Source organism: Olea europaea, unplaced genomic scaffold, assembly GCF_002742605.1.
Source record: "Olea europaea var. sylvestris unplaced genomic scaffold, O_europaea_v1 scaffold1932, whole genome shotgun sequence".
Taxonomy (NCBI): Eukaryota; Viridiplantae; Streptophyta; class Magnoliopsida; order Lamiales; family Oleaceae; genus Olea; species Olea europaea.
Genome location: NW_019237150.1, coordinates 30,446 through 40,556, shown reverse-complemented (window position 1 = coordinate 40,556; position 10,111 = coordinate 30,446). Strand labels below are relative to the sequence as shown.

General features: G+C 34.3%; 1 protein-coding gene across 4 annotated transcripts; it reads left to right on the top strand.

Annotated features, from left to right (window-relative positions):
* Positions 1-414: 414 nt before the first annotated feature.
* Positions 415-5,011, top strand: LOC111379108. 4 transcript variants are annotated; one of them, XM_023002438.1, is made up of 9 exons: positions 415-585; positions 1,321-1,474; positions 1,584-1,696; positions 2,258-2,336; positions 2,425-2,453; positions 3,022-3,115; positions 3,423-3,512; positions 3,657-3,849; positions 4,394-5,011. In XM_023002438.1, exons 2-9 carry the CDS (start codon positions 1,331-1,333, stop codon positions 4,888-4,890), a joined length of 1,239 nt encoding a protein of 412 aa, XP_022858206.1. In that variant the 5' UTR covers positions 415-585; positions 1,321-1,330; the 3' UTR covers positions 4,891-5,011. The 4 variants fall into 4 exon arrangements, with proteins under 4 accessions (XP_022858206.1, XP_022858207.1, XP_022858209.1 ...); XM_023002439.1 differs by having other exon boundaries at positions 415-649; XM_023002441.1 differs by lacking the exon at positions 415-585 and adding an exon at positions 667-758.
* The last annotated feature ends 5,100 nt before the right edge of the window (positions 5,012-10,111 follow it).

Sequence of the window (10,111 nt, the reverse complement as noted above, 5' to 3'; positions counted from 1 at the left end):
CCTTTTTTTTTTTTTTTTTTGGTGCCTAAAATATATTTTGAAATAGTATTTTAACAGAAAATGTGTGGTTAAAAAATAAAGAAAAATTTTGGATTCACGTGTAATATTATTTTATTGAAAAATGTATAGTTAAAAATAAGATAGAGAGAAATGTAATTTAGAAGTAATCGTGACCAAACAAGTATACAGTATTTATGTTTTGATCCATGTTATTATAATGATTTTTCAAAAGGATCCCAAAGTCAGCGTATCTCCTAACTGGAATTGGTAGATGGGTTCAAACCTGGAAAAGGGTAGCCCAAATAGCCCAACCTAAATCTAATTAAGCCCCCACCACATAAGGCCCAGTAAAAATGGGCTAAGGGCCCAAATTAAACACAAACCTCTTTTCTCCAGTCTCCCGTCTCCCCGTCTCCGTATTCTCCCATGACCTGCTCTTTGTTTGGTTATTCCTATATCTCTTTTCATCCTTGAATTTGCCTTAAATTTTCTGTTTTTACTGGTACTAAACAGAAAACCCTAAACGATAGGAAAGAAAGAAACCAAAAAAGGACAGATTCAAGGTTTTTCAACTTTAAATTTTCAGTAAGTACGGGAACTAAAGATTCATATAATAATTTGTTTCTTTTATTCAGAGGGCGTCAAAAAGGTAACACAAATGAATTCAGTATCTTTCTGTGTGTGCGCACGCGGGCGAGAGAGAGTGCCTTTAATATGAAGGATTATGCTTTGCTACATTGTTGGATTTGATTTTATGGGTATTCTATTTCCTGTAATCTATTGGCTTGCAACTATCTGAAAGACTAAACTTTGTGCTTTTTGTCTATCTGAAGTGTTAAGAGTAGCATGGTTATGATGTTTCTTTGCACATAACAATAGTTTCGTGATTGAAGTGCTTTTATTTCCTTATTAATTCTTTTTTTCTTTACTGTTAACTTGGTTATATCTCATAGTTAGCCATCCATTGCCATTTAATTTTTGAAACAGACCGTGAATTTTTCTCTGAGTTTGATTTTGACTATGATTCCGATATAGCAAAAGAATATGGGCGCCTGGTACACTGCCGTCACTAACTGGTTTTGGTGGTTTTGTTTAGAATTGCAAAAATTGGACATCAGGCTCCGTAACATATTTTTCTAGGTACATCCTTAAAGAGAGGTTAATGATTATAACACTGTAATAGAGTGAACCCAATTGAGTTTGACTAGAATTGATGATAATTTTAATGGGTTTATGGATATTGTAATTTATTTATTTGTTTTTATTTATTATTTTTGCCTTCCCACTTGTGGTTTTGAATGTAAGATTTCTCTGTTGCAGTTAAATACAAATGGGTTCAGAGATTGAAACAACCGAGCAGAGAGTAAAGTCTTTTATTGTTCAGCTCCAAACAGAATGTGGGATTCTTGAGAGAATTGTCTACAAAAACAAAAATCAACATAGAAGATGTTCTTACTTTCAATATCTTCTAAAGGTTGCTTGCATTTTACTTCTCATGCGTAATAAATATACTTGTCCATTACTGTGTTTGAGTTTCCTGTAATTGCTGATTGATGCATGTTTTGTTCTTTTTAAATGGGTAGGTTAGAAGGGATTTAAAGCTTCTGAAATCAGCAAGTATGGAGGAGATTTTGAATGCCTGTTTTCTCATAATCAATGGGAATAGACCTAAGCAAAAGGTGCAGCTTTTGGAAAGGTATTATGTGCATTTTTACCTTTTCTTTTTTAGAATTTTGTATATTATAGTCATACACTTAAACGTGGCTGCAGAGCACTCTACTGAGAGAAGCATATGTGGGTTGTGGAATTTACTGATGCAACAAAATCTGATTAATGTGCAGCCTTTGTCATTTGGAATATGCATGGATATTGTAGGAGAGAACTTTGTCAGTGTATTTTCTGCTTACATGTTGAACAGATCACTAGTTTGATATCCGAGTTTTGTTTGAAGTATAAATTATTACTTTGCGGTCCTGTAAAGACACGAGTGTAGGACACGTTGATAACTTATCGTTTTCCTCACCATTCCCTGTTGCAAGCTTCTTGTGGTTTTTGTGTTCTACTTGTAAATATAGGCAATTATGGCATGGACTGTTGTTCTTACTTATACTTTAGTTGATTTAGGAAGGATCCATACTAAAGTTGAAACAAATTAGAAATATTTTCTTTCAGGGTTTACGTGATGAAATATGAATTTAATTTGTTTCGCATTACATATTTTATCTTATTTGTTTGATCATTTATGTTATGTCTTTAGTTTGAAGAGGAAAAGGTGTGATAGTGGAAAGTATAATGTTCTGGAGCGGCTTTTAGGAGTTGCACGCCTATTGTCACAGGTGGATCGGTCTCTTTAATTTATGATTTTCTCAATCACATGGTTAAGCCAATGTGTAATTTTCTAACATTTTTCTCACCCCATCACAGATGGTTGAGCCAATGATGAAGGCTGCTATGTATCCTTTCGGTGCAAGTTTTAAAACCGTTCACATTGTTTAATGTTTTGCGTCCAGATGCAAGAATCATTTTAAATTTCAGAATATTTTATAGGTCTTGTATGATTTGTCGTAAAATTGGGTGCATGTCTCTGAAATTCTCATAAACTAACCTACATACATCATGCTTATTGGATATATTGGTTCTCCAATTGTCAGCTAGAGAGCATTTCTTCAATATTTGATATAAGAAAACACTTGATCATTTGACAAAATGCTTTGCATAGTGATTTCTATGTGTGTTTATCCCACCAACTTTTTCTGTTGTAGTTTCTCTCTAAAACTTTCGCCAATCATATATTTCTGATCCAAAGAGTGTGGTAGAGCTATCGTTTTAGTCATCTATCATATTCTTTTATGTTACAGTTTAATTCTCCGTTTCATCACACTGTGTTTATTTTCTTACCACTGTTTAATGAACTGTGAGGGTTTTCCTACCTAAGACCCCTGTCAATTTGCTGTCAAGTTTCTATCTGCCCTCATGTTGCTGTTAGCCAGTATATGAACTTTTTCTCTTAACAATCGAAAGGGAGGTATCCAAGCTGCTTGCTCGATCATTTTTCATGGGATTTTCAGTAACAATGTTAGCTGTGCTTGCACGCCTTCGAGTATTGGTTCAACAAGTAAGGATTTCTTATTCCACAAGACTATCTTATGTTTAAATTGCTGAAATTGTATATGGTGTATAAAAGGTCCTTCAGACTGATGTTTTTGAACAACTTCGAACTGAAATATAAATAATATTCTGGAATTAACTAAATCTACGTTGTTTTTTCTTGTTCTATTTGGGGGAAGGAATGGAATGAATCGGTGCTTGGCCTTTGAAATGTAATTAATTTAGCAATATTGTGATCTTGAAAGTTCTAATTGAATTTCTAAGTTAGTAAAGTTTTCTTTTCAATTAATTTTGTTCTAATTTTTTTTTTGCAGATTCTTCTGGATGTTGTTCATGTGTTCAATACTGTCTCCTCTCTTTCTCAAAAGGAACAAACTATAAAATTAAATCAAAAAGGATTCGAGGTTAGTTGCCTTATTTAACTACTCAAGTAAATTATTTTTCATTTGTCTGCATGATTTATTTTTTTATGCCTTTCTTCTGATTTTTCCACCCTGTTCTGCAGTTCATTTAACAAAATTCCTCTTCTCTATTCCCTTAATTTGCAGGTTTTTAGAGAATATCATCCAGCCAAAGAGCAAGCTAATACTTTTCTAGAATGCGTTTGGCAGACAGACAAGTATCTCCTAGTTGAGAGGACGAATACAAGTGAAAGTGAAAGCCAAGAAAAGGGTATCGTGGAAGATGTCTCTTTAAGGTCTTCCAAAATACTATATGAAAATATTGAGGTTTTACTTGGAGGTAACAGCAGACCTAAATGACTTTTTGTGTCATTCCCTAGAAATTTTTGAGCATCTACTGGTACTTTTTTAAGGTGAAGTAGATAATACACAATATTATTAAGAAATGGGAAAAAAGTAGCAGCTAAAATTTTGTACACCATGGGCTCGTTTGATAAGAATTCTACTTTTGCTTATATTTTTTGTAGAATTACCTTAATTGGTTATTAGAAACGAATTTTTAAAGAGTTTTCTCTTCCAGAAGAACTTTTAGTGGAAGTTACATATGGTCAATTTTGTTTCCTTTAAAAACTCCTCGTCTTATCTAAAGTCATGTCAAATGGGCTCTATATTCATTATTTCAGTCTTTCTATACACTATATACTGAACTTGCACTAAATATATGAAATTTTCACGCGACAACTTTATTCCACTTTCATTCTATTTCGTTTAGTTGATGAACTTTCTCATTATCCACCTATCTGCAATTGTTTTAATTTTCTTACTGAATATGATTTTTTTTTTATGTGCTACAACTTGTTTCAACCTTTCCTTTCCTTGCGTAGTCGATAACCCCGGTACAATGGATACTGAGCATGTTTCGGAAGAAGGCCCGATTCAAGAAGTGAATACTAGATCTTTGGTAAATGGTGACGAAAAGCAGGCGGAAGTTGCCTCGGGTACTCCAGGCCCGTCTAGTGGGAATACAGTTTCTCTCGAAGAACCCTCTACCCGTATTGAAAGAAACAGTAACATTTCGTCACCAGTAAAAGTAGCCAAGATTAACCATGAAAAAAAGCGGGTTGAAAGTTATTCAAATGATACATTGTTTTCTTCAGAAGCTGCATTGCCCACAAGTTCGACTGCATCTCTGAGTCCATGCCCTGTAAAAGTTAAAACTGCAACGAAGAAGGTGGCGTTTGTATCCATCAAACGGTCAGTACCATCACCGTCCGACCAATCAGGTTTCAACGGAGAAAGAACAGAGAAGAATGACAGACACAAAGAAGATTCGTTTTTCAATCTACTTTCCGCTGGAAATCAAAATAATAGTCTCTTCTAAGTAGTAATAATCATCCAAGAATTTTGCCTTTATTTTTCATTTTCTTTGTAAAGATGTACTCTTTAATTCCAACATTAGAATTGGAAAATTTTGAAATGATGTTTAATTATGATAATTTCCTGTAATATTTATAATTTTTGAAGAATGTATATTTATAATTTTTGTAATATATATATATATATATATATATATATTTATTTATTTATTATTATTTTTTAAAAAACGAGTTTGGAGAAAAAAAGGAAGATTTCAAGAAACTTTAATCGTGGAGTTCTCAAGTGTGATGGTTTAGTATCCTTGACGATATGAGCTGGGAGTGGGAGTGGAGAAAAACTTCGGTCGTGGGTGGTTGCACCGTCCTACGTGGCTCCCCATTCGACGGAGGTGCGACCGTGCCACGGAAGTTAGTTTTTCCCGTGGGAGTGGGGGTGGAGGCTAATTCAAAGAGCATCACAGTTGTCTAGTTTAGAGTTTTAAAGCTCATCGCTCATCAATCTGTATTTCTGTAATTTTGCAGTGTTTTTTTTTAGTAAACTTAAAATAACAATTGTGGGTGAAGAATCAAGAGGGAAGAAATGATTGCGCAATCACCGCCGATCCTTGTTCAATCACTTTATCCTCCCTTCTCCAGGTGAACCCATGTCTATTTTTGATATTTTTCAGGAGACTCGAGTGATGATAAATTTAATTGTCAAGAACCGAGAATTGGAGCTGTTGTTGGTTGAGTTTGGAATCAACATTTTGCTGAAATTTACTGTGAAAATCTTGGTGTACTATTATGAAATAGTATGATGAAACAAGTGGTTTTTGCAGAATGTGTATGATATTCGGAATATTTTTTCATTTGTTGGTCTTTCCATTTAATGAATTTTAAAGATCAAAGTCCTAATACATCCTGCTGCAAAGAACATTGGCGGTAACATCCTTGCTGTTTTAATCGGTTCTTATTTTGGAAACAACGACTTTGGAATTTCAATTTACTGTCTTTCTGTGATGATAAAAAGTCTATCCGTGTTCAAATTTCTTGCATTCACGTACTGTAATCTAGTTTATCTTATCTGATAACAGTGCTAAAATTTTCCCATTTACTTTAGGGGAAAGCCTGCCAAAGCAATGCCGGATTGCTGATCTAAGTAATGGAAAGATCAATAAGGATGCTATGGGGAATGAAGTGGAGGTGAACGTGGTTGGCCCCGAGAGTCCTAATACTGGAGGTGAGTCCATTGAAGAGTTTAAGGGTTTTTAGAGGTTGAGGACCTTAAGAGTGACTATGCTAGGGGTCAATTGCCCACGAATGGAGAAGATCTTGATGATCGAGACAGTAAGGATGAGGTTGATGATGTTCGAGGATTAGACGTTGGGAAAGAGTTTTTAGACTAGGTTTTACTTTGTAATCGAGAACCTTATTTTTTGGAAAGCACTTCATCGTTCTAGCTTATGCCTATGTTTCAATTACTTTGGTGCGTGCTCAAGGCACGATTCATGTGCACGTCAGGGCACAACTTGTTTGCGAATTCGAGGTGTGGCTTAATTGTATGCTTGAGACATGACTTTGTATATGCATGCAGCTTAATTTTGTACTTGGAGGAAAATTATATATACGCATTTAGTGATGTGTAAGTGTGCTCTTAGGTAACGACTTTGTATGCAAGCTCGGGGGTAGACTTGTGTGTGCACTTGAGGTGCGGCTCTGCGTGCGTTCAGGCTGCAGCTTCATGTACGCACTTAATGTAGCTTTAAGTATGTGCTTGGAGCGTGGCTTTGTGCGCATATCTGTTGCGCACATGTGGAGCAACTTAAATGCATGCTAGGTACATGACTTTTTTTTAGTGCACTTACTATTCGGCATATGTAAGCTCTCAAAGCGCGACTTTATGAGCATGCTCATGATGTAACTTGAGTGCTCAGATCAAGACTTTGTGTCCGCATTCATTATGCATCACAAGTGCAAGATAGTAGATAGCAAAGGTGATATAAACATTGAGTTCACAAAAATATCGGAAGACCAACTGTAGCTCACTCTTGTCTGTACAGTGGCGATTCGAAAGATAATGTTGGAAAAATAATAAGTTGAAGTAACGTTCAGAACAATAAAATGCAGAAATATAAAACTTATCGTCCGATCGAGTCTCGAAATAGCACGATATCCTAAAGTAAAATTGCCCGTCGATAACTGCTGTGACCTCCGTGGATAATTACTCCTAGTATACAACGATCGTAAACCATTTGTGCAGCAATCACGAATCCTTGATGGGAATGTTAGTACTTTGTGTCGACCACCTTGTTTTCTCAGAATGTTATGAATTCAATGTGAGCTTAAGCATGTTTGGATAAGCTTGAAAAATAGTAAAGAGTTAAAAAAGTAACTTTTTTCCAAACATATTGGGATTACTTACTTTTGAGTCAGAAAGTTACTCTTTTTATAATTTTACTATCAAAATAAGTAACTTTGGTAGCTTTCTTTCTAGCAGTAGGTTTAGTTCCGCTCTCTTCCAACCTAACTTCCGATACCCTCCCTTTCACTCTCGGTTTTGGGGTTCGTTCCTTGATGACATGGCCAACCCCCTATTTGGCGACCGCAACCTTTGATGCCGATGCACTTTGAGCTTTTTCGATGAAACATTCACAATCATTAAGTCCCATCAAGTACTTCGTGATCTTTACGGCCTTTCCCCCGCGTTAAAGGTGGCATACAAAAAAGAGCAGACCCCATTGAAGACGAGAGTGAGGTACAACAAGGCCATTTCTGTCCACCTCCCTTCTCACGGAGCCGTAGGTGGACGTTACCGCTCATACATCAATAAAAAATTGTATATTTTCAAAGTCGTCTATTTGTAAGTATTCCTATGGACAGTTGTGAAGGGACAGGTGTTAACGGTGGATAACCTCCGATGCAAGGGTTTCTATGTTACCAAATGGTGCTATATGTGTCGGAGGAATGGGAAGATGATTGACCACTTGTTTATTCATTGCGACATTGCCCGCACCCTATGGAACGATATTTTGGCTTATCAACACATAGATTGGGTGTTTCCACAGCTTATGGAGGATGTTTTGAAGGCATGAGGAAGAAGATTTCGTAATAAATATAGCAAGATTGTTTGGGACCTTATCCCAAGATGTATCATATGGTGTATTTGGAAGGAGCGAAATAGTCGTTGTTTCGACAATAATACACGGACAACAGAGCAGATTAAAGAATTGTTTTATCTGACACTGTACATTTGGTTTAATGATGTGACTATTACTCGTATAGACGGGTTGCTCAATTTCATGTCATTTCTGTCTTGTATTAATTGATAATACACTTCCTATGTATTATCCATGATTAATAAAATATTTGATTACTTATAAAAAAAAAATCTATTTGTAAGTGTACTTTTCAAGCTTTCTTAAAATTCTCACTTGCTAATCAATTATGCTTCACGTACCAACATCTCGGGTATATTCGCGAATGCCTAACTTAGAGGACCAGAATTCATCGAGCAGTTATTTGGCAAACTTTGGGTACGATCCTGGAAAGATCAAGGACACTCTACAAGCATGGGCTGAGGTAGTGGGGGGGTATGCTGGGCTGTAGCCCAGCACTACTCCCCAGCCCATATAAAAATTTAAGAAGAAAGTGTAGAGTTTTTGCCCAAATGTTAGCATTAGCCCACTACTCCCCAACCCATATAAAAAATTAAGAAGAAAGTATAGAGTTTTGACCCAAATATTAGCATTTGTCCAACTCTAGCTTGAATCTTAACCCAAGTCCAATGTTCAATTATTTAAATTGTATAAAAACACTAATTATTAATTACTCATTTCATGAAATTCATAAAATGTGAATATTTTATTGTCAAATTAGATATTCTATTTAATGTATGTTTGACTAAAATTTACTCATAATTATTAAGTAAATTTTATTGTAGATAATTTGTATTGATTAAATTTAAAAGTAAATTACTTGTTTTAATAGTTAAGGACACTACATATTTTTCAAAATTTAAAAGTATTTATTATTTTTTATTTCTGCGTTTGTTTTTATTTATTATTTATTTATATTTATTTTAAAAAAATTACTTATTTTGACCATAAAATAGATATTATGATTAAAATAAATAACTTACTATAGATTTGATATTGACAATAAAAGAATATTTGATAAAATTTATCTATTTATGAAGTAATATAGATACGAGTATATTCTTGAAATCGAGCAGAAAATGGACGTGAATTAAATTTAATTTCTTTAACCCTCGAAATTCTTAGTTGGCTTTCTTACTTTGATTGAGATTCTTCACTCACTTTGAAATGTAATGATATAGAAGATCGATTAAAACGCCAAATAACATTTTGAGACAATAACATATGAATTATAGTGATATATTATTGATTGCATGTTTCAATCAAGTTTCAGTTGTACGAAAAGATTGGTTGTAAAAGTTATTAGAAGAGTACTTATTCAGTATTTTTTAGAATTTTCATTTGTTTATTTCTATTATGATTCAATTAGTTTATATTTTTTAAAGTAAGCGTTTGGTAAAAAAATACAAAGATTTAGTAAAATATATTAATGTGAGACATCTAGACTTTTTTTTCCCATTGAGTGTCGTATACTTTTTATTGTGAATGCCACGAGAATAGCTCCAAAACCGGTTTTTGGTGGCGTAAGTTCATTAAAAAAATTTAAGTTTCAGCCCATCCTAACATCATTTTCTGGCTCCGCCCCTATCTACTTGATTGCGAGGTTATGTTGAATAATCAACTTGCAGCAATGATGTCTGTGTCTAGTATGCAAAAATCTCTAACCAACCAATTTCCTGGTCTAAAACTAAAAGCTCCTAATGAACTAAACCCATTTACAAGTGTTTTTGACACTTTGAAGAAGCTTGTAGAGCTTTATTTTAAGCAGTGATTCTAAATTTGTCACATTTTATGTTCATTCGTTTTTAGTACTATAAAATGTAGGGTTGCGTTGTGACACACTTTCTCTTGTTAATGGTGATTATTGTCTCACTTTGGATATATACATGCATGTTTTGTATGCAATTTGGAAGATGATTCGATATTATAAACAATAAGAATTTAGGGTCCGTTTGATTGTAAAAATAGAATTTGGGTGGAAGAAAATAAATTTCAGGGAATTGAATTGCCTAAAACTTGTTTTACTGAAAATTGTCAATTAAATGTATTTGATTGATATAATTTTTCACTTTAAAAATGTTGAGATTTTGGA